At 56.4% G+C, this 24,015-nt stretch overlaps 3 protein-coding genes across 3 annotated transcripts; all 3 read left to right on the top strand.

Annotated features, from left to right (window-relative positions):
• Window positions 1-12,606: 12,606 nt before the first annotated feature.
• Window positions 12,607-13,256, top strand: DL89DRAFT_132954 (uncharacterized protein). Its single transcript, XM_040883334.1, has 2 exons — window positions 12,607-13,115; window positions 13,201-13,256. The coding sequence occupies exon 1, from the start codon at window positions 12,685-12,687 to the stop codon at window positions 13,024-13,026; it is 342 nt and encodes a 113-aa protein (XP_040739471.1). The 5' UTR covers window positions 12,607-12,684; the 3' UTR covers window positions 13,027-13,115; window positions 13,201-13,256.
• A 3,084-nt stretch (window positions 13,257-16,340) lies between these two features.
• On the top strand, window positions 16,341-17,347 carry DL89DRAFT_276271 (ApbA-domain-containing protein; the record flags this gene model as incomplete). Its single annotated transcript, XM_040889391.1, has 3 exons — window positions 16,341-16,811; window positions 16,846-16,965; window positions 17,027-17,347. 3 exons carry the CDS (start codon window positions 16,341-16,343, stop codon window positions 17,345-17,347), a joined length of 912 nt encoding a protein of 303 aa, XP_040739470.1.
• A 1,507-nt stretch (window positions 17,348-18,854) lies between these two features.
• Window positions 18,855-20,083, top strand: DL89DRAFT_132854 (2-dehydropantoate 2-reductase). The gene has a single exon (XM_040883333.1). The coding sequence runs from the start codon at window positions 18,916-18,918 to the stop codon at window positions 19,930-19,932; it is 1,017 nt and encodes a 338-aa protein (XP_040739469.1). The 5' UTR covers window positions 18,855-18,915; the 3' UTR covers window positions 19,933-20,083.
• Window positions 20,084-24,015: the final 3,932 nt, after the last annotated feature.

The raw sequence follows: 24,015 nt of genomic DNA, 5'->3' as shown, positions 1-24,015 counted from the left end.
TTTCCTGGTTGCCGAGATCTTTGTCATGTACCCGGGCTTCAAGTTCCGCTACCGCCGCGGTATGAACAACCTGCTTGTGCTGCTCATCGGTGGTATCCCCATTGCCATGCCCACTGTGCTGTCGGTGACCCTCGCCATTGGTGCCAAGCAGCTTGCCGAGCACAAGGCTATTGTGACCCGCATCTCTGCCATTGAGGAGCTGGCTGGTGTCACCATCCTGTGCTCTGACAAGACTGGTACCCTGACTTTGAACGAGCTGACCATCAAGACTGAGGCTGTCAAGCACTACACTACCGATCTGACCACTGACGATATTCTCAAGCTGTCTGCCTACGCCTCGCGTATCGAGAACCAGGATGCCATCGACAAGTCGATTGTCGAGTCCCTGTCCGACACCAAGCTTGCTCGCGAGGGCATCGAGGTCCTCAACTTCCTCCCGTTCAACCCGGTCGACAAGCGTACCGAGGTCACCTACCGCCGCCTGTCGGACAACACCCTGCACCGTGTGTCCAAGGGCATGACCCAGATGATCCTTGAGCTCGCCACCCGCGACAAGACCGACGAGGTTGTCCAGCAGCTGCACGCCGACGTCGACGAGTTTGCCACCCGTGGCCTGCGTGCGCTGGCTGTTGCCGAGGAGGATGTTCCGGGCGACGACCCCGAGGGTGCCGGTACCGGCTTCCGTCTGATCGCTCTGCTGCCCATCTTCGACCCGCCCCGCCACGACACCAAGGAGACCATCGACCGTGCCATCGAGCTCGGCGTCCACGTCAAGATGATCACCGGTGACCAGCTGGCCATTGCCAAGGAGACCGGCCGTGAGCTCGGTATGGGCGACACCATGTACAACGCTTCGATCCTGAACAAGCCCGAGGAGCTCCACGGCATTGCCAACTCTGTTGACGAGCTTGTCCTGCGCTGCCGACGGTTTCGCCGGTGTGTACCCCGAGCACAAGTACGATATTGTCGACCGTCTGCAGAACCTGGGCCACATGGTTGCCATGACTGGTGATGGTGTCAACGATGCCCCCGCTCTCGCCAAGGCCAACGTCGGTGTTGCTGTCGCCGATGCCTCCGATGCTGCCCGCTCTGCTTCCGACTATTGTCCTGACTGAGGCTGGTCTGTCGACCATCATTGAGGCGTTCATCCACTCGCGCATCATCTTCCAGCGCATGCGCAACTACGCCATCTACACCTGCTCGGTCACCATCCGTGTTGTCACGACGTTCTCGATCCTGGTCTTTGCCTTCAAGTTTGACTTCCCTCCGTTCCTGGTCCTTATCCTCGCCATCATTAATGACGGCACCATGATGACCATCTCGACCGACAACGTCAAGCCGTCGAAGCACCCGAACGCCTGGAACCTGAAGGAGATTTTCTCGTACGCCATTGTCTACGGCTGCTACCTGACCCTGTCGACCCTGGTCTTCTTCGCCGTCATCGACAAGACCAACTTCTTCCAGCGCCACGGCTGCAAGGCGTTCTCCAACCGCAACGACTTCTCGCTGCACTCGGTCATCTACCTGCAGGTCTCGATTCTGTCGCAGGCCCTCATCTTCGTGACCCGCTCGCAGGGCTTCTTCTTCGCCGAGCGCCCGTCGACCTTCCTGTGCTGCGCCTTCGTTGTCGCCCAGCTGGTGGCCACCATGATCACTGTCTACGCCAACTGGGGATTCACCGAGATCCGCGGTGCCGGCTGGGCACTGGGCTGGAGCCGTCTGGATCTGGGACATTGTCTGGTTCCTTCCCCTCGACTTCATCAAGTTCGGCATGGCCTCCGTCCTCGACCGCTTCGCTGCCTCCACTGCTCCCCCGACTCCTGGAGAGCCCGTGTCCACCGAGCAGGTTGAGCTTGCCCGCCAGCGCACCCGCGCCTCGATCGATGCTGCCCAGTCCGTCAACCGCATCTCGACCATCCCGTCGCGCGGTGCCTCGTACTATGCCACCAACATCAACGACCGTCCCGAGGCCAACCGCCAGAACTTTGGCAAGCGCATCATCTCAGGGCCAGCTCTTCACCAAGTCGGGCAAGAGCCTGAAGATGGACAGCACCGAGCTGCGCCGGCTGCAGAGCGCCCAGGCCGAGCACGCCTCGCGCATCCTGACCAACCCGGGCAACAACTAAGCTTCTGTCCCCTGCGCTTTGTCGCCTTTCTCTAGATGCACTATGCAACCCCCTGTCACTTCTATTGGGCACTTTTGTACCCTACTCCCCTTCTCTTCATACATAGTTTCGTTTTCTATATTCTAAAATTGACACTTTTTTCTTTACTACCACCCCGGCCTCGAGGAAGCCATCATTAACATGCAGCTGCAGCTGCCGCAGCCCTGGGCCATAACGGGCAGCAGCCATGTGCATGTGGCCAAATAGCACGGAGAAATAGCCCGGCCACGGCGTCGACAATGTCCTTTGACGATTGATAACCCCTACTGTCATTTCTATTGTTCCGGATGGCGTCGCTTGAATCGCTTACAAAACTGTCCGAGCCCTCGCTCCAAGGAACGCGCGTTGCAGAAGACGTCCTCGCACAGGCATGTGCCTGTCTGGAGACGGCCCGGCGGGACTTTGCCCTCATTTGCCGAGTCCATCCAAAGCTAGCCTTTCTGATGGCTGACAACCCGGCCCAATTACAGGTACACGTGCAATGGCTTGCTCACCTTTCACGGGTTCTGTTTGCTGCCCGGCGATCAGCCAGACCCATCCTGTTGGCTTGCTCTCCCCACCCCAAACAAACAGTCCAACCACCACTGCTATGAGTCGGAAGAACGCCTTCTAGACTCACTTCGTGACGGTGGTGCGAGCTGTCCTGTGCCATTCGTCATTGGGCCACTGCTCGGCATGGACCCAGCCCGGCAAGGCTCCCTTTTATCTGTGAGAATGGCCCGGCGGAGACTTTTCTCTCACCACACTGGCAGATGGGCTTTTATGCAGGCAGCAGCAAAGCGCACGACGAGCATGGTGGGAATTTCTGTGTCGTGCAGCTGGGAAGCTTCCGTTTGCCCTGATCTCGCCTTCGCTGTGTATTTGGGCTGGAATGCCTGGCTACGTGGGACGGGGGGAATTGCAGATGAAATTGCGTGATAACCGGGCCAGTGTTTGTTATTCTTGAAACTGGGAAGATCAAACAAGTTTGGGGTGTACTTGCCTTGACCATTGCCATCTCGGGAGGCGCTGCTGATTGTGCGGGTGTTTTGAAACCAGCTCACGGAATGGGATCCAAGCTCAAATGCTCTCTCCCAGTTGTAGGCGTGCAGATCGCTCGAGGCCGACCTGAAGCAGCACCTCGGCGACTTGGAGACAACCGTTCAGGTACGTTTCTCAGAACCCCTTTTAGCAAATTGGATCTTCATTGGTGCTCTGCATTTGCGCCCATGGATCTCGGACCGCTAGCCGAGCTATTATTGATGGCCAGTGTGCAAAATTTCCTTACGCGGCCATTTGGGATTGCCCCGTTGGCCGTGACAGTCCCAAGTGTGCGACCTGCCCAGTGGGTCTGCCATTCCTTCCCCTACCTCGCAGTGCCAGATTTAGCATGCCGGCTGTGGCTCCACAGACAAGCAAAACAAAGCTGAGGCGAAAGCAAAGCAAAACAAAGCAGCGACTGGCTGCCCGCCTCGACAGACGAACGGGACGATTCAGCACCGCTCGTTGCTGTTGGCCAGTGGCTTCACGGAGCATGGCCATTTGCAGAAGGCCAGGCTGCATCGGGCACGCAGTGTGGTAAAAAAGACACCACGCTTGCCGGAACACGTGGGCATGTGGCGAGACTCACTGGTGCAGCCCAAAAGGCATTCCATGGGATAGATAACGACCCACCTTCCATATGTAGAATAAGCGGCAGCAGTTTGAGGATCTGCGGTCCGACATGTCGGCGGTGCTGGAGCTGCTCCGCAACAGAGAGGTGGTGGGAAAGGAATTCCGTAGCCCGTTCGACAGCGCGCCAGGCGGCACGCGCAAGCACACTCTGCACGATCACATTGACCAGGCGGCGGTGGATGCGCTGCAAGGCAAGACTGAGGAGTGCCTCAACCATCTGGCGGTACGTTGCAGGGGGGACTGCAGAGATCGCAGGCAGTGCTGGTGTTGGTATGCGGCTAATCGTGAGTGTCGGTGTGTAGGAGATCGCCGCGGTTGATGTTGCGCTTGCGCGGGCTGTGCTTGACGAGGTCCAGGCAATCGAGGTGCCGGTGCCTGACGACATCAGCGTGACATGGGGCGGGCTGCGCGAGGCTGCAGCGCTGCTGGCCGAGACACTTGGATCAGTCGCAGACATCAGGCAGGACACCGAGATGATCAGCCACCACTGCGCGCAGCTGCAGGACTCCGTGAAAGACCTGGAGAGCGAAGGAGGCGTGCTCAGCCTGGACGACTACAAAGGCAAGTGGCTGTGTCGGGGAGGGGGCGGCAGCGCATGCTCCCACCAACCATGTACCGGTGTTGTTGCATCTGTAAATGTCGTCTATGCAACCTAAATGGCCGAGCTCGGGCTCCTCTTTTGTAGTGCTGCTGAGGGACACCGACGAGATCCCTCTAATTATCGCCGAGCTGCAGGATGCGCTGGTGGGCATCCGGCGCCGTGCTGACGAGACAAATGTGCGCAGCCTCCAGTGCGCAGCGTTCTTTGCCGACTATGTCGAGCAATCGCAGGCCATCGGCAGGATCTCGCGGGCCATCGGCGGGTTCCTCTCGCGCTCCGAGTCCTCGCAGGGCGAGTTCCAGCGGCTGCTGACCGAGGTCGAGGTGTTCCAGGACGAGATGTGGAACCTGATCACATGGTACCGCAACTTCCACGGCGCATACGACGCGCTGGTCGGCGAGGTCCACCGGCGGCGGCAGGCGCAGGCACAGCAGCACGCGGCCGTCGAGGATGTGCGGGCGCGCCTTGACGCGATGCATCTGGAGGAGGTCGACAGGCGGAGCGAGTTTGTCGACAAGTTTGGCCCGTTCCTGCCCAGCGACCTGTGCCCGTTTATACAGGACCCACCGCCCAGGTTTATCGTGGACGAGATCGGCGATGTCGAGCGGCTGGCGTCGGTGCAGTCATATGACACGCAGTAGAGCGAGATCGGGGGTCTGAGCCCTGGCCAAGAACAAAATCTGTTGTCAGCTGACTTGCGTCGGCGCTCCACTTCTCATCAGAGTGGGGAGCGAGAGGCGGATTTTTGCACATTTTTCCACTAGACCCGTTTCTTGCTGAGCATTACCAGTAATTGGAGCATTCCTTCTTCTTCTCTCATAATACTGTAATTTAGGCTTGTGCCCCTCCCTTATCTCCCTCCACTACACACAACACACGCACACAAGGGGCATACTACAATGACGGCAAAAGGCGTCCTTCGGACGATGTAAGTTTGCAGGGAATCTGCGAATGCGGGCAGGCGCTCCTGCTCGCGGAGGGTGACGTATGAGTATGCGAAAAAGGCACACAGTTCCTAAACCCCCTTTCCGAAACCCTTTTTCCACAATGAATTTAGGAAGAACTACACCAAGGGGTACTCGGATATACAAATGAGGGTCCGGGATGCCACCTCGAATGATGTTGGCGGCCCGTCGACGGCGCTGATGAGCCAAATTGCCCAGGCGACGTATAACCAGTAAGTACCGTTGCTGGCAGTGGGGGCTTGGCCTGGCCATGCAGCAGTGGGGGAGTACTCGGCATGGCACCGCTTTGCCCAAAAAAGAGAGACAGGAACACTGAAACTCTGGGGGGACGGGGACATTCTCTGTAGGCACGAGTTCCTGGAGGTCATGGAGATGCTGGACAAGCGCCTGAACGACAAGGGCAAGAACTGGCGACATGTCTTCAAGGTAAGCGACTCGCGGGCATTCTCTCCCCTTCTCTCCCACTTCTTGCTAGCATCAGCATAAAGCAGTAGGCAAGGCTGGCGATGTAACACCACCGAGTATATATTGCCTAATGTGACAGAGCATTGTGCGCCGCGTGAACTCTCCACTGTACATTTGCTAATGCTTGTGCTGATTGGTAGGCGCTGACGGTGCTGGACTACTGTCTGCACTGCGGGTCGGAGCAGGTGCTGCAGTACTCGGTAGACAACATCTATGTGGTCAAGACGCTGCGCGAGTTCCAGCACATTGACGACAGCGGGCGCGACCAGGGCGCCAATGTGCGACAGAAGGCCAAGGAGGTCACGATGCTGCTGTTGGAGCCCTCGAAGCTGCGCGAGGAGCGCAAGAACAAGAACTGGATGAACGACCGGATGGGCTTCAACGATCCCGGCGGCGATATGTATGGGTCGCAGTACGGCAGCCAGGGCCCGTCGCAGCGGCCGTACAATCCAGCGCGTAACATGAGCCGGACAGGTGGGCGCGGTGGGCACGGGCGCCAGAACAGCCTGTCAAATCCGGACTACCGGTATGGAGACGAAGACAGAGATATGCGCGACGCCATTGCGGCCAGCAGGCGCGAGGCAGAGCAAAAGAATGTGCCCCGCGGATACGACGAGGATGCTGAGCTGCGGCGGGCTATTGAGGAGAGCGCACGGGAAGCAAAGGACAACGAGAAGAAGGAAAAGAATGCAAAGGCGAAAGCCAATGGCGAAGTTGACTTGATCGGCGGACTGGATGATGCGTTCAGTCCGCAGCCCGCACAGTCTGTCAGCCCAACCAACTTTAACCAGCAACAGCAGTTTATGAACCAGCAGCAGTTTGGCCAGCAGCAGTTTATCGACCAGCAGCAATTTGGCCAGCAGCAATTTGGTCAGCAGCAGTTTGGTCAGCAGCCGGTGTCGTCGGCCGCCAACGATCTGATGGGCGCCTTTGGCGGTGGTGGCATGATGGACAACAGCCAGTTCAACAACAACATGAACGCCAGCTCTGGTGGTGCATTCGATCCGTTCGGGCTCAATAACAACACCAACCAGATGGGCGGCATGAACCAGATGGGCGGCAACATGGGCGGCATGAGCCAGATGGGCAACACCAACCCGTACGGCAACAACATCAACCAGTTCGTCTCCCAGCCCAACTTGGCCACCAATCTCCTTGACTCGTCCGCCGGCATGGGCACCGCGAACCCGTTCGGCCAGAGCACTGCTGCCCTAGGCATGCCCAGCACCAGCAGTCCCTTTGGCAGCATGGCCCAGCAAGCCCAGAGTACCAACAACGTCAACCTCCTGGGTAGCAACACCTTCGACGGCGCATCCGGTGCCTTCGGCAACGCATTCGACGGCGGCAATGCAGCTAAGCCGCTGCCCTTTGGTGTCAATCCGAGGGACGCCAACTCGCGGCTGGCTGAAATCGCGCGCAACAGCGACAAGATCGATCCGTTTGCCAGCCTCGCGCTCAGCTCAAGCAGCAGCGCACAGGCCAATCCGTTTGGATCGGCTACCAACACAACAGCAACGCCGTTCGCCGGCATGACCGGCGGGGCATCCTTGGTGGATCTAAGCCCGGCGGCTCTGACTACGTCGTCGAGCACGCAGCAGTTTGGCCAGGTTAGCCGCAATCCGTTTGCGACCGGCGGAAGCAGTGCCGCCATGACGCCAACCGGAAGGCAGCCGAGCATGAACCAGCTGATGGGTGCTGGCAACCAGCAGAGCGCGATGATGGCACAGCAGCAGCAGCAAAACATGGGCATGGGTATGGGCATGGGCAACATGAACGCCATGAACAACATGAACAACATGAACAACATGAGCAGCATGAACATGATGGGCGGCGGCGGATTCAATGCCCAGCAGCAGCAGCCACAGCAGCAGCAGTTCAATCCGTTTGCGCAGCAGCAGTCACAGGCCAGCCAGAATAACATGTTTGGTCTCTAGCAAACTCGGGTTGCTTTATGATCCCAAGGCTACCTCTGTGCCAGCTTGCTGCAGCCAGCCTTCTTTCAGCTTTTTAACCTTCCGTTTTTACTCTATCCTTTTTGAAATTCTACTACCAATTGTTTTCTACAGCCAGCAATCATCCTATGAAGCCGCTGCCAGCTCCTTGACTCGCTCCTCCAGCTCCCTCAGATATGGATCCAGTGCATCATCCCTGCGCTCACGCAGTGCGTTGCACAGCCTGAACAGATACTCTCTGTTGGTGCCTGACGGGCCCTCGGCTTTGGCAATAATCGCGGCCGTCTCCTCCATCGACGATGCGCCGGCAAACGATGGGTTATCGCTTACGCCAACATACACCATGACATTGCCCAGCACCGGCGGCATGCCCTCCTCCTCAAACACATCGACAAAATCGATGGTGTATCCGTCCTTCTCCCGGTAATCCAGGTGCTTCTTGACCTCGGCCTCCTTGCCGCTCTGCACCTTGTACGCGACGCCCCAGCACACGGAGCTGTGCGGGTCCACCGACTGCCTGAACATCCGGTTCCACTCGGCCACGGGAATTAGCGTGCAGACACGGCCGGGGTTCTCCTCGGTGCCGCGGTGGTCGTGCGAGTCCTGCAGGAACGCGCGCTTGCGGCCGCGGATGAACCCAAAGACGCTGGCCTCTACCGGAAAGTCGACCTTGTGGATGATGGAGCCGTAGCCAAACACCCACAGCGGCTTGTTGTTCTCCCAGGGCGTGCCCAGCGCCATCGTGGGCTTGGAAGTGGCAATAGCAGCCACGGCAGCGGCCGCGTCTCCGGTCAGCTGCTTGGCGACGAGTGGAACTGTCATTATGCTAATTTGTCAGGTAATTTAATGTGAAAAGGAAAAAGAGGGTTTGTGAGAGAGTGAAAGAGCAAAAAGTCTGAACCCGCGGAAGGGGGTTTCCGATACTAGCTCAGTCTGACTAATATCCAAAACTACCCTCAATGTCGTCATTCCGCTTCCGGATTGCATGCCTTTTCCGGAATCGCGAAGCAGGTCAGAATTCGCTGACGACAGAGCACATCTGGCACCACTCTTTGTCGCTGCGCAGTGCCTCCATCGCCGGCTTCTCCAGCGTGACATACAGATGCAGCGAGTCATACGCCATTGGCATCGCCGCATACCGTGCCGTCATGGCTGGCGGGCCCGGAAACACAATGATGTAGTTGGGGCGTGGGTTGAACGACCTAGCCATGACCGGTCTGCCAGCCCGAAATCCACATCATAGATTGGAATCCTGTTCATGCACGAGACACCGACGGCAGTGCGATTCGTGTTCAGTGCCGTGAACCAGAAATGGCGCCATGGCTCGCTAACAGTCTTGGCAAGGCAGGCGTATGACGAGTTCATCCAGTCCATGGCCTCCTGGCAGTACGTCTTGTCGTACTTGTTCACGCACTGGCGGATGGTGCGCGTGATCTCGGGCAGCTGTGCGGGCTCGTATATGGCCGCCAGCGGCACGCTGCATTCGGCCAGAATGAGCGGCGACCCGAGTCCGCCGGTTGGCAGGCCCAGGGGGTGGCGCATATCCAGAGACTGGAAGAACGTCCAGTCCTGGGCTTCATATACCTGGGCGTCGGTGTTGGCGCGCGCCACACACTGGCACACGAATGCGGCGACGGCATTATTGCTCGACACCCACTCGTCGTTGTCCAGCACGCCGCTCTGCTCGGTCTGCTTCTTCAGCCTCTGGACATTGGCCAGGCTAATGCTGAACACGCACGCCTGCAGCTCGCTGACGCTCTTGGTGTTGGCTAACATGAGTTGCTGCGGCGTCCGCGTTGCGTCCACCGAAATCTCCTGCGGGCCGCACTCTGGGTCGCTGTCCGTGTGGGCCACCAGGGAGACTGCATACGGCTCGAGCTCTGCCGGCCTGGCCACCGTGGTGTGCGTGCCGATGGCGCGGCAGCATTTCGCCCAGTGCGCCAGGAAGTGGAACATGGCGCTGCCATCAAAGGCCACGTGGTTGGTCATTGAGAACATGGCAATGCCGCCGTCGGACATGTACGTTACCTTTGCCATCAGCATGGGGGTGTCCATGCTGCGCTTGATGGTGCCGTCGGGGATCGGCATGTCCAGCTTGTGCGTTTGCGCAAACGCATATGCAAAGTTGTTGCTGCGTACCTCGCGGAATGTCAGCCGGGAGTGTGCAAACTCCAGCGTCGGCAGGTTTGGGTTCGCCGGAGAGTAGTCGAGGGTTACCGAAAGGTCCGGCTGTACAACGAACCGCGAGAACAGCAGCGGACAGGTTTGCAGGGCAACTTTGAGCGACTGGCGGAGACGTGGCTCGTTCATGGTCGATATCAATGAGGACGGCTCAAAGTAGTGGATGCAGGGCTTGTAGAACTGGAACATAAACTGCGTGTCGCCGGTGATACGCTGACTGATAGCCTCCTTGGGCAGCATGTCGCCCATGTCGAGCCTGGCCATCTTTGCTACTGATGAGGGTTGGCTCAAAAACTACAAAGATATGAAAGCGGGTGCAGAGAAGCAAGGCTGAAAGAGCGGAGGCAAGGGCAAGCTCCCTTCCTCTATTCACAGGGCCTGTGGCCATAGGCGGGGCTTGTGTAACCAAGCCCTAGCGACAAGCAAGCAGCGCTTGTTTTCTCCGACATCAGTTGGACACACAATCGCCACCATATATCCACCCACATCCGCGCCTCACCGACGAACAAACACCGCAACCCTCCGAATCATTCAATTATTATTAATTACTTCGAAACGCCGCTCGTCAGCCTAGTCCATGGCCGCGGGACAAGCCTGGTCGACACATAGATGTACCCTGGTCCAGTGACCCGATACAGGTCCGGCACGCCTGCCACGGTCTTGATGGTCTTGGCTGCTGCCCAGGTGCTAACTCTGACTGCGTCTGCTGATACATATACTGCGCTCTTGAACCCACCCTTGACTGCCTGCCATGCCGGCTGCAGGAACTGCAGCGACAGGATCTTTGCCGCCCACTCATTCTTGCCCTGGGTCGTTAGGCGCATCTTCTGTGTGGTTTCTGCTGGTGACTTGCTCAGCGGCGCGACCTTGTTGTCCACCGACGGGCTGTTGCCCATCAGCGGCGCAACCCGCGGCTTCTCTGCCTCGACTATCGGCTTGGTGGCCTCTGTAGCAGGTCTGGCAGTCTCACTCGCTGCGACTTCTGCAGCCTTGAGCGACTTTGGCCGGCCCGACTGTGGCTCAATGCTCAGCGATGACGTCCACGCCACGACATACCGCGGATCAACCATGAACTCCTCGCCCTCTTTCAATACCAGCCGATGCATACCGCCGAACGTATTGATAACTGCTGTGCCGCGCCCGCCGACCCGGTCAAACGCCAGTGCGTTGAATCCAGCGCCCAGCCCGCTCCACGTCGACACATTTAGAAATTTTGTCTGCGCCAGCAGGCATCCGCTGCGCACAAAGTAGTCCACTGACCCATCGAGCTCGACCACCGACACATCGCCGGTGAGCTTGGGCGCCACCAACACGTCCGCCGGGGTCTCCTCGGTCGAGATTTCCTGCACAAACGCTCGGCGGCCCAACAGCGGCCTCAATGCTGCCACTGCCACAGCGCCCTTTGTGGTGGCCCGCGACGTGACGTGCGGTGACTGGCCAAGCGTCTGTCCGACCTGTGCGTAGAACTGCGAGTACGCAGGCATCTTGGCGAGGACCAAGGAACCGTAGCCAGAATCAACCACCTCGAAGCGCGGGTCAACAGGCGCCGGCTGCTGCTTGCTCTGGAAAATGCTGCTCAGGTTGCGTGATACCTTGGTGACACGCGAACTGTCCTCGTCTGGCGTGACTGGGACTGCAGGGGACTGCGATTTGTTGCGCTCATTCAGAAGCACGGCTGACCGTACGCCGAGCCACTAGCGGACTGCGCAGTGTTATTGCTGCCGGTTCAGCACCCGATTCATACTGTGTAATTGAAGAAAATGTGTTTGTCAAAACCCTGCAACGGAGAGTAGAGAGGCGAAAGGCGACAGGCTTATCTGGCGGGCGCTCAAAGTGCCATGCTGGTGACTGAAAAACGCATGACAAAAATGCTCATAAATGTTAATCGCTTGATAAATCTCTGATGATTCTCGCTTGGCTGAGGAATGCCTGTGCGGAACGAGCACATTACAAAACTCCTGAGGCACTCTTCTTAGCGAGACAAATACTGAGATACCCCATTCCAGCATTGACAATGAGGAAATCATAGGTAGTCCAGTTTATTGAGATCTATGATTCTGCAATTGCAGAAGCGCTGCTGTATTTGTTTAAATGGGACTAGTCTAGTTGCATATATGCCGTGATATGCGTACTTCACTTGTATGTGTGATATAAAGAGATGCTCGCTAGCAACCATTCACTAGAACATGTACCGAGTACTGAATACGATGCCTAAAATTGGCTCTCATGAAAATATAATGAGTACAGATAAAGCATGCTACTCACAACTGCAACCTCACTGCAGCTGCAAAAGCTATTGCATTATTTAATTCGTGCTGCCTTGATTGCGATGAGTAATGAATAGCCATAAAGCTATCTATATGATCTGCCAATTGACCACAATCCTATGTATTCCTAGGTAAGACATTAAAGTGCTGCTTGTAAGCGGGAATTCAGGACGACGTATGGTATGTTGAAGTGAGTACATGGCACAAATGAGGGCTTCGAGTCTGCGCTACGTACTCTCAATAACTTGCATCGGTACCAAATGGCAATATTCTCTTCTATCCTTCCAATATATTTTAAAGAACCTACTGGTGTGTTCCGTTAGCAAGGTGAAACATATAGCCACTGCAACTGCTGCCGTCACATATATTCAACTACTAATTTTGTATCTCTTGTATATCGGGGTTAAGTCGCTTTTTCTATTCATTTGTATATGTATGATGTGTCGACAAGAAGAACCATCTGATAGTATAAAAGTAATGGAGGTGACTATTCTAGTTCATTCAATGTATCTAAGAAGCAGACATGTGGTTCCAAATCCTCATGATTTCAGGAACCCATGGATCAAAACCTCTCGGGCACAATGGCGACCCATACTACTCCAGTCGACTAACATCACTACTTGGACAGGCACCCGTCCCCTTCACCTGGCGATTCCTCCTTTCTTCTTTCATATAGCATGTTTCATACATCCAATATACGTGGTTGAAAGGTGCCTAGAGAGAAGACGTTCACCAGACAGTTGCAAATGGTTATCTATCCAAGTGTATCGTAGCTGAGACACAACATTACCCAAGGGCCAGCAGCGATATTACATAATTCAGTTTGTCTTAGTAAGCAAATCAAGGCTTACATGTGCTCGGAAGAAGTAAGGAAACAGCGAGTATACATCAGCCGGGCTGACAAAATCGATTTAGGCCAGTGATGTCTGATCATTGATTTTTGAGCTGTAGTTCACACACACGCGTCTGCAGTCTACTGCAGATCTATTTTTGCTTTAGCCTTCAGATTCAAGCAGGCATGCCCTTGAAATGCCGGATAGAAGGTGCGGAAATTGTCTTCCCTGAGGTTCCCAGCAATTGATGAGAAAATGCATGTACATCAGTATCAAAGACAGAAAGGGCGGAACAGCCAGAGACGCAATTATTATAAGCATTGGTGCAATGTCAAAATTTCCGCATCATAGGAGGTGTGTGAATATCCACCAACAACGAATCCCGCACTGCATGTGTCATCTACATTCACAATAGTACTGACTAAATTGTTTGTTTATTTGCAGGCAGCTTATGACAACGAATGGCTTAAAAGGGCATGGTGTGCCCGGCAGTATCCAAACCGTCAGCTCTCCTCTTTAGTATCCACCTAATAACAATAGAAACCCGCAACCATGGCTACTACCTCAAGCAACAGCATCGCTATCGTCACTGGTGCTTCACGCGGAATTGGGAAGGCCATCACACTCCATCTGTTATCCAAGAACGTCTCCGTTGTCGGCCTTGCCCGCAGTACCAGTGCTCTTGAAATTGTGTCAGAGGAGGCAGGCAAGCTTCAGACATCAGCAAAGTTCATTCCTGTGGCTGGTGATGTCACCGATGAATCTGTGCAGCAGCAGGCTGTCGATCTTGCTACCCAAAATGGCACCTTGACTGCACTGGTAAACAACGCGGCTATCATTGAGCCGTTTGCGCCTATTGCTGATGTTGCTGTGGACGACTGGAAGAAGCAATTCGATATCAATGTCTTTGCACCCCTGGGCCTAATCAAGAAGTCTCTGCCGCAGCTGCGCCAGTCAAGGGGCAGGGTCATCAACCTGACCTCTGCAGTCTTCAAGACTCCTGTTAAGAACCAGGCTGGCTATAGCGGTTCCAAGGCAGCTATCAGCTACATGACCCAAACCTTGGCACTGGAGGAGCCCGACATCACTGCCATTGCAGTCCACCCAGGTATTGTCGACACCGACATGCTGACGACCTTCTTCACCAACGCAAGGGACGCTGAGCCTGAGCGTGGTGAATTTATTGACTATGTTGTTTCTACTAAGATCACGCCAGAAATTTCCGGGCGTATTATTGGGAACCTTGCGCTCTTTGCTGAACATGAGCTAACTGGAGCCTATGTTGAGTATGACGAGCCCAAGCTTTCCAAGTATGCTGAATAAATATCTCATGGCTGTCGTGGTGTAGACACCGTTTTCTGCAAATTGACAGAGAGATATATATATATATATATTAGTGTTTTGCAGGTGCAGCATATAGCAAGGGTCTAGATAGTGCAATGGGATACATTCCTCTTGTGTGACCCACGTCTTCGATGGCTGGTTCATGTGCACTGATATCCAGCAATGTTGAGACAAACCGCTGGGACCATTGCACGTGATAGGATATTGCTGGTGTGGCCAATTGCTGAGGCGCAGCTCTTGATCTAGATACAGGCGGTAGATTTTTCCCGCCTCAGCGAGGAGGTGATTACTGTAAAAAAAAAAGTCCATTACTAAGCTGGGTGCGTCTATTTAATCGTAGCAGCGGGATCGAGCTTGTCGACAGAATCCTGGCAACCTTCTTTATCCTCGCTTCAGTTAATTTGCGGTCAATTCGAATCTTCAGTGATACCCCCATTGTAAAATAAAATGTCGACGAGCTTGGACAACACCACAACCACGCTGGACAGCGTTGATCTGGGTGCCCGCGAGGAGCCGCAGCAGCAGCAGGAGCAGCAGCAGGAGCAAGAGCAGGCCAAGGAGGAGAAGGAGTCTAAGCAGCAGGACGACTCGCCTTCGCAGGCGTTCGATCCAGAGACCGGCGAGATCAACTGGGACTGCCCGTGTCTCGGCGGCATGGCGCACGGAACATGCGGTGAGGAGTTCAAGTCGGCGTTCTCGTGCTTTGTGTACTCGGAGGAAGAGCCCAAGGGTATGGACTGCATTGACAAGTTCAAGGCCATGCAGGATTGCTTCCGCGCCCACCCCGAGGAGTACGGCGACGAGCTGCTGGACGACGATGAGGATGAGCAGGAGCCCAAGGAGGAGTTGGAAAACGACACTGATGTCGAAGACAACAGCGATGATGAGGAGGCGATCAAGGCGTGAGGCAGTATATATTTGTAACACGGCCATCTCTCTCGCAGCGAACATCCCTTTCATCCTTTTCTTTTAAAATAGACTACATCCACATGCCGACAGTGTGTGGCTGCACGCGCTAGTTCGCGATCTGGCCGAGCGAGATGAGGCAGTAGTTGCGCAGATCGTGCCAGAGAAATTACATATCTAAAAGCCTATTCTCGCACCAGATTTAATACTTTCCGGTCCTGAGGTGTCCGACCGGCTGGCAGCGCGTCTGTTTGGCTGAAGGGAATCATACTCCTCTGGTCTTGAGACGAAGATGCGTGACCCGCTCTGCAGGCACACAGCGAGTTGTATCTGGGTCTAAATGTCTCTGGTCGCAGCTTTTTGGCACTGGCAGAGGGCATCTGGAGTGGCATATACAGCCATAGGATCTGCTCTCAGAGTTTTTCTCTTTATGCACACGAGTCTGCTAAGTATCTGCCCTTGTTGACCTCCTCCCCTCGCACTGCAGAGCAGTCTACACTAGCATCACTTTCTAGCTTTTCTTCTGTAGGTTCAAGACCCTATCCAAAGAGGCAGCCACATCCGGCGGAAGCCAGTAACTTGCGAGAGACAGGTATGGTTACGCCACAGTCTTACGCTATAGCCTCTGTTGCCTGGGCGGGGGTTGGCTTCTCTCCCGACTGCGCGATGGGCTCCGCTGGTGGACTCGGTGGTCTAATGGCTGGCCATGCCTTTAGATCCCAAATTGGGGAATTGCTTAGAAAACTGGAAGAGCAATCCTGATTCGAGGGGCGGCATTCTCAACAAAAACGGCGACACCTTTGCGATGCGCAAGGTGTGGGAAAACAGCTGCAACACCGTTTGGTCTGGCGGGCAATCGCGCCGTCTCTACAAGAACAGGATGGCGCACAGATTGCCCAAGATTTGGGAGTATAAGAATAGTGGCGATTCGCTCGGCTTGTTGCGGCGGCTCCTCAAGCTTGGTTTCCTCCTCTCAATTCGCATTATCTGCTTTTTTCACTCTTTGCGATGTCTGCCCCCGATTCTCCTACCAAAGTCCTGCTAGTCGGCGCCGGTGCGCTGGGCAGCGTCTACGCTTGGCGCCTGGACGTCAGCAGCAAGATCCAGGTCACGACTGTGTGCCGGTCAAACTACGAGACCGTCAAGGAAAACGGCTTCCACATCATCTCGCATGCATTTGGTGACGAGGTCTACCGCCCGCACAGGGTTGTGCGCACTATCGACGAGGCTGTTGCCGACGGAGACGTTTACGACTTTGTCATTGTGTGCACCAAGGCGCTGCCGAACCTAGGCGATACCTCGTCCATCATTGCACCGGCGGTTCGGGACCCGCGCACGATCATCATGCTGATTCAGAACGGCATTGGGATTGAGGATCCGTATGCTGCGCGGTACCCGAACAACCCCATCGTCAGCACCATCGCCTACATCGATGCCAGCCAGCCCACCGATGGCACGATCGACCATGGCAACTTTGCTGTGCTGGACATGGGTCTGTTCAGCCCCACGACAGCCAACTTACGACGTGGATTCGGCAATGGCTCGTGTCAAGGACCTGTGCCAGGTGTGGGGCGACCACGGGGTCGTGTACAAGTTCTCGGAGGATATCCAGAAAGCGCGCTGGGCGAAGCTGGTCTGGAACGCATCGTTCAACACGGCCTCAGGTGGTCTCGGGTGGCAACGATACACAGCAGATGTTGGCGAATCCTGAATGCAAGGCACTGATCCGTAGTATGATGGTCGAGGTGTACAAGGCTGGCGAGGCAGTGACGGGGGGCAAGCTGCCTGCGCTCAATGGTCGGTCTGGTCCTGATCAGGTCATCGAGGACACAGAGACACGTGCTGTGACCGTCATCCCGTCGATGCTAATGGACTTCCGCGGGAAGCGGCCGATGGAGCACGCGGTGATCCTGCGTAATCCGATCGAGCTGGCCAAGAAGCACGGCGTCGAGGTTCCGCACCTTGAGACCGTGTACGCTCTGCTGACCATGGTCGAGAAGGGGTATCTGCAATGACTCACAACAAGGTTAAAATAAACCCAGATCGCCAATATGTTCTCACGATATGACAGAGGCGCGTGCTGGCCCAGGTCCGCTGCTGGAAATTGGCAGATGGCCTGTATAGATCATGCTGCACTGCGCGTGCCTCTCCACAAAAAACGGAAAATCGTTTCTCCCAAGCTGGAAATAATGTGAGTAATATAAATGTCCAGTTGCTGCTGCCACTCTGCACATGACTTCTCTCGTTCTCATTCTCGTTCTCCTACACACGCGCCATTCATACTACCTCGTGCTCCTGTGGCAATCGATGGACTACGTCCGATTCTCTCATCAAGGTCCTGCTGGTCGGTGCGGGCGCGCTTGGAAGCGTCTATGCCTGGCGTCTGGATGTCAGCGGCAAGGCGCAGGTTACAGTCGTGTGTAGGTCCAATTACGAGACCGGTCAAGAGGGATGGATTCTGTATAAACTCTCAGATATTTGGCAATAGCGTCTATCACCCCCACAGGGTTGTGCGCACTGTCAATGAGGCTGTCGCTGACGGACAGGTCTACGATTTTGTGATTGTGTGCACCAAGGCGCTGCCGAATCGGGGCGATACATCGCATATCATTGCTCCGGCAGTTCAGGACCCACATACAGCCGTTATGCTGATTCCAGAATGGCATCGGTATTGAGGACCCGTATGCTGTGCGGTATCCAAACAACCCCATTGTCAGTACTATCTCGTATATTGATGCCAATCAACCGAAGCAGCGGTACCGTCAGACATGGGACCCTCACGCTTCTGGACATGGGCTTGTTCAACCCGACGGCTGCCAACTACGACGTCAAGTCGGTCCAATCCCGTGTCAAGGAAATCTGCCAGGCGTGGACCACTAGTGGCGTGGAAACTAGAATATCCGACAACATCCAGGTATCGCGCTGGTCCAAGCTTGTTTGGAATGCCTCGTTCAACACTGTCTCGGTGGTCTCTGGTGGCAACGACACCAGGCAGATGCTGGGTAGTCCGGAGTGCACAGAGCTGATCCGCAAGATGATGGTTGAGGTGTTCAAGGCAGGGAAGGCAGTGACTGGAAGTGAGCTGACCTCGCTTAATAACCAGACAACGCCCGAGGGTGTCATTGAAGTCACAGATGGGCTCCCGACATCAACTATTCCGTCGATGTTGATGGACTTCCGCGCCAAGAGACCATTGGAGTATGCGGTTATTCTGCGCAATCCGATAGAGCTGGCAAAAAAGCATGGCGTCGAGGTGCCTCATCTCGAGACTGTTTACGCGCTGCTGCCTATGATTGAGAAAGGTTATCTGAAGTGATCCCTAATCGTGTGCAATAAATGATGGTGCCTATATAGCAGATGGGCTTGGTGCATAAAAGCATGATGGCAAGCGGCTGGGAATGTTCTCGTGGGTGGATTTCTGTGGCAAAAAGCGGACAATCGCTTCTCTCACGGAGCCCGGGCCACTCCGTGGAAATAAGATGCTTTGCCAGAGAAGGGTCCTGCTGTCGCTGCTTGCTTGCTCTTCTGCATCTTCCATCCACCCACTACACTTTTTTCACACCTGAAGCTCACTTTCTAAGCAATGGCTGCTGTCAATTCCCCTATCAAAGTCCTGCTGGTTGGCACTGGCGCGCTTGGAAGTATCTATGCCTGGCGTCTGGATGTCAGTGGCAAAGCGCATGTCACGACTGTGTGCCGGTCGAACTACGAAGCTGTCAAGAAGGACGGGTTCCGCATCAACTCGCTGGCATTTGGCGATGAGGTGTACCGCCCGCATAATGTTGTGCGCACTGTCGCCGAGGCTGTTGCCGACGGGGAAATCTATGACTTTGTCATTGTGTGCACCAAGGCGCTGCCGAACCTGGTGGATAGCTCTGACATCATTGCACCGGCGGTTCGGGACCCGCGCACGATCATCATGCTGATTCAGAACGGCATTGGGATCGAGGGCCCGTATGCTGCGCGGTACCCAAACAACCCCATCGTCAGTACTGTTGCCTATCTCGACTCAAGCCAGCCCTCCAGCGGCACCATCAATCACGGGGTGGTTACTCTGCTGGACATGGGTCTGTTCAGCCCCACAACAGCCAACTACAATGTCGGCTCGGTGGCTGCTCGCGTGGAGGAGCTGGGCGAGATGTGGAGAGACAATGGTGTTCATGTTCTGATATCCGAGGATATCCAAAAGTCTCGCTGGGCGAAGCTTGTTTGGAACGCATCGTTCAACACGGTCTCTGTTGTTTCTGGTGGCAACGACACCAGACAAATGCTCGACAGCGCCGAGTGCAAGGCGCTAATTCGCAGTCTGATGGTCGAGATTATCAAGGCGGGCGAGACGGTCACAGGCAGCAAGCTGGTTTATCTTGGCGGGTTCGAGAAGCCTGACGATATCATCAACAACACGGATATGCTGCCGAAGCCAGTGACGCCGTCGATGCTAATGGACTTCCGCGCGAAGCGGCCGATGGAGCACGCGGTGATTCTGCGCAACCCGATCGAGCTGGCCAAGAAGCACGGGGTCGAGGTGCCCCACCTCGAGACGGTTTATGCGCTGCTGACCATGGTCGAAAACAGATACTTGACACAGTCCAAGCTGTAGCATTCGCAGCTTCTGTTCAGCCCGGCAGTCCGGGGTTAGGGTGGGAACATTGGGCGCCCAAGCTTCTAGGCAATTTGGCGGTAGTAATAATTGACCGGCTGGGCTTCAAACCTTTCGGTAAACCTCTTTTCTACTTTTGCAGGCGTCAATTAAACCACCATTTTCTTTCTACTCTCACACATTTATCCCATCTCAAGGTGAGGACGGCACAGTGCGTTTGGCGGGGGCCCCGAATTGGCTGTGGCAGCAGTCATCTCGCTAACTACACCCCTTTACACTTGTAGTTATTGGTAGCGCACGGCCATGTATTCGTTTGTTCGACCTAGCAAGTACCGGCACGTGTACGGCACAGCATCGAAGCGCGAGGGGTGCTACGAAAGCCTGCGCATCTCTCTGGGCGCGTGGGACACCAACTTTGTCACGGCCAACCCCAAATACGTCGCGGCCAACTGGGATGCTGGAGGCGGCGGTGCCTTCTGCGTGGTGCCACTCTCGCAGGTGGGAAAGCTGCGCGGCGACTTCCCGCTGTTCAGCGCGCACGCAGGAGCAGTGCTTGACACGGCATTCTCGCCATTCGACGATGACATTATTGCGTCGGTAGCCGAGGACCACACGGCGATGATCTGGCGGGTGCCCGACGACCTGCTGGAGCGCGAGGAGAACGTAACCACGCCGCTGTTGAAGCTGTCAGGGCATGGGCGCAAGGTCGGACACGTGGCGTGGAACCCAGTGGCCGAGAACGTGCTGGCGGTGTCGAGCTCGGACTACACGGTGAAGATCTGGGATGTGGCCAGCGGGCAGGCCAGGCAGACGCTGCAGGGCTTTAAGGACAACATCCTTTCGATGGACTGGAGCCACGACGGAGTGTTGATTGCAGCGACGTGCCGCGACAAGAAGCTGCGGGTGTTTGATGCACGCTCGGGCGAGCTCGTGCAGGAGGGCGTGTCGCACCAGGGCGTCAAGGGGTCGCGCGTCACCTGGCTCGGCCGTGAGCCGCGCCTGGTCACCACTGGGTTTGCTCGGTCCAGCGACCGCGAGGTGTATCTGTGGGACGCGACGAATCTGGAGAAGCCGCTGCTGAAGCAGGACATTGATCTCTCGTCGGGCATGCTTATGCCGTTCTACGACGCCAGCACAAACATGCTGTATGTGGCAGGCAAGGGCGACGGAAACATCCGGTACTACGAGTACGACAGCGACAAGCTGCACTTTTTGTCAGAGTACCAGTCGCCGGAGCCACAGCGCGGACTGGGCGTGATGCCCAAGCGTGGTGTGGACGTGAAGACCTGCGAGGTGATGCGGTTCTACAAGGTCGCGTCAAACTCGTTGATCGAGCCGATCTCGTTCCGCGTGCCGCGCAAGTCAGAGGCGTTCCAGAGCGACATCTACCCGCCAGCACACGCAGGCAGGGCGGCGATGACGGCCGATGAGTATTTCGCGGGCCAGACCGCCGAGCCTGTCACAGTCGATATGGAGACCATTTTCAACAATGGCCCGCTGATTGCTGGCGGCAGTGCGCCACAGATTGCGACCTCGGCGGCACCGGCGCCGGCTGTGGCTGCTCCCTCGCCATTGGCCCAGTCGACACCGAGCAGGTCGCCGGCTCCGTCAGCATCGCCTGCCCCGCCGCCTGCCCCAGTGGCAGCAGCAGCACCAGCAGCAGCGCCCGTAGCGACTTCCCGCAGCCAGCTAACCCCTGGCACCCGGTCGCCGTCGCCGGCTGTTGCAGCTTCGTCATCGGCCGAGCTCGACCGCCTGCGTGCCGAGAACGAGCAGCTGCAGAAGCAGCTCGCAGATGCGGCCAGCCAGCACTCTGCGTCGTCCAAGGCGACCGCGGAGCAGGCATCGGCGCTCAGTGCGCAGCTAGACGAGGTCCAGGGCGAGCTCACGCAGACGCAGAGTGCAGTGGCAGCGCTGCAGAAGCGCGAGGAGGACGTTCTGGCGCGGCTGGCGCAGGCCGAGCAACTGGCCGCTGAGAGCCAGCGCGCGGCCAGCGATTTGCAGGACCGCCTCGACAAGGCAATCACTGTGGACCAGCTGACCGCGGTCGAAGAGAAGCTGCAGGCTGCCGAGCAACAGGCCGAGAGTCTGCGCGGGGAAGTGGCCGCGGCCAATAAGCAGGCAGAGGAGATTAGGGCCAAGTGTGAGCTGGCTGAGAAGGAGCTGGCTGAGACTGTGAAGGCTGCCAGCTCGCTGGCCATGGCCGCAGAGCAGGCTGCGGAGGCATTCAACTGAATAAAACGTTTCCTTTAGTCTCGAGCAATGTGGAGGTTTGAGGGCGCGACAGGACACAGGTTGTGTCAGCTGCTTGCGGACCCCTCATGGCGAAAAAGAAAGCAGCCATTTTACTCCCCCCAATGACTATTAAAAGCTGATCATCACGCATGGGCGTGCATCGCTCCTACTTTTCAACCTCGCGGAAACGGGATGGGAAAATCGTCAGGCTGGCATTTTTTTTTTCTGAAGGGGTCATTAGATTTTCGTTCTTGGCCTCCCTGTTTTCCTCCTCTCCTCTATTTTTCCTGCGTGCAAAGCACATTATATCTTTCCTCTTTCCTCCTGCCTCCTATCTGTCTCATACCGCTATTATCTCTATACACACGCTTTTTAAATGGCTGGAGCAACGCAAAAACCCAAGCGGACGACAAAAGCGCCTACAGCCATCAAGCAGGCGTCAACGCTAGCCCTAGGTGGAAATTCAATTGACGATACATTTATTGCCAAGGGCGGCGATGAGTCTGGACTGGCAATGAGCGACGCCGATTTGCAAGAGTACTCGCAGCAGCTCAGCGACGTGCTCAGTGGGCTTAGTGCAGGGGCTGGTGGGTTCACTTTTGATTCGCCTGTGGGTGGCGGCGGTTCGTCGCCGGCATGGTCCATGAGCTCAGGCAGCAACCACGGTTCCTTCAGTGCGGCGGATCCGCTGGCGACATCAAGCACAGGCTGGGGGCCCCAGGAGCCAATGTTTCCGAGCACAGTGGATAATTCAGTGGCGGGCACAACTACCGCCGCAGATGCAATGCTTGACGGGTGGCTGCAGCAGTTTGTCAACACGGAGGCCATGGATGGCAATAGCAAGTCGCGCGCGGTGAGTGTTGATGCCATTATGCCGTCGCTCTCAAGTGCAGCGTTTGGTAGCAGTCCACTAGTGATGATGCCAGTGCAGAATGGCGGATCGCCACTGCCGCTGTCGCTGGTTCCGGCGGCCAGTGCGGCCACAAACCCGCTGTCGTTTTCACCGGCAGAGCCGAGCATGGATATCCTGGATCAGTCGACGGTTGCGGCTATTGCCAATGCGTCGCCGGACATGCTGGTGTCAATGCTGTCGTCGGCAGCAGCCCTATGTGGCGCCAGCTCCGGCAGCCCGGTGGGCGAAACGTCGGTCCCAGCTATGAGCACAATCACAACAAGCGGCGTGGGCGCAGAGGTGCCGATTCTGGCGTCGCTGCCGTTCACTAGCCTGATAACGCCAATGGCGAATATTGCCCCACAAAAGACATTGTCTGTGTCTGAATCTCCCTCTACTATTGCCACTCCGCCGCCAGCCAAGAAGCAGCGGCGACCCACTGCGCCGCCAAAGGTAGCCGGTATTACAGAAGCAGCACAGGCAGTAAGGGGCTCCACACCAGCTACCGCCGTGGCCTCATCGGGCAGTAATGCTTCGTCGCCACGTCGTGCGTCTGAGAATGTGCGGCCGCGGCCATTGGCACCGTCCCCGCCACGTTCAGCAGCGCCGGCTACGGTTCCTACAGCTCGCAGCGTTAGCGGCGGCAGTAACGGTAGCAACAGCAGCAACAGCAGCAACGCTTCGCAGCGCCTCATTGCACCTCTGGCTCCCCGGCAGCAGCCGCAGGTGCAGTCAGCCAGTGGGCAGCCGCGCTCGGGCTCAAATACACCGCCTGGGCTGAGCGTGTTGGCAAAGATGGCACAGAAGCAGGCGCCCATGCAGGTGGCCGACCCCGACCATGGGCTGCGTCCGATTGCACAGGCACACGCCCCTCAGGCACGCAAGCCGTCGATTGCCCCCATGGCAGCGGCGCCAGCAAAGCAGGCAGGCGGCAGCGCCGACCCAGCCGCGCAGAA

This window comes from Linderina pennispora (genome assembly GCF_002104995.1).
Source record: "Linderina pennispora strain ATCC 12442 chromosome Unknown DL89scaffold_46, whole genome shotgun sequence".
NCBI classification, from domain to species: domain Eukaryota; kingdom Fungi; phylum Kickxellomycota; class Kickxellomycetes; order Kickxellales; family Kickxellaceae; genus Linderina; species Linderina pennispora.
This window is presented reverse-complemented; position numbering and strand designations above follow the sequence as displayed.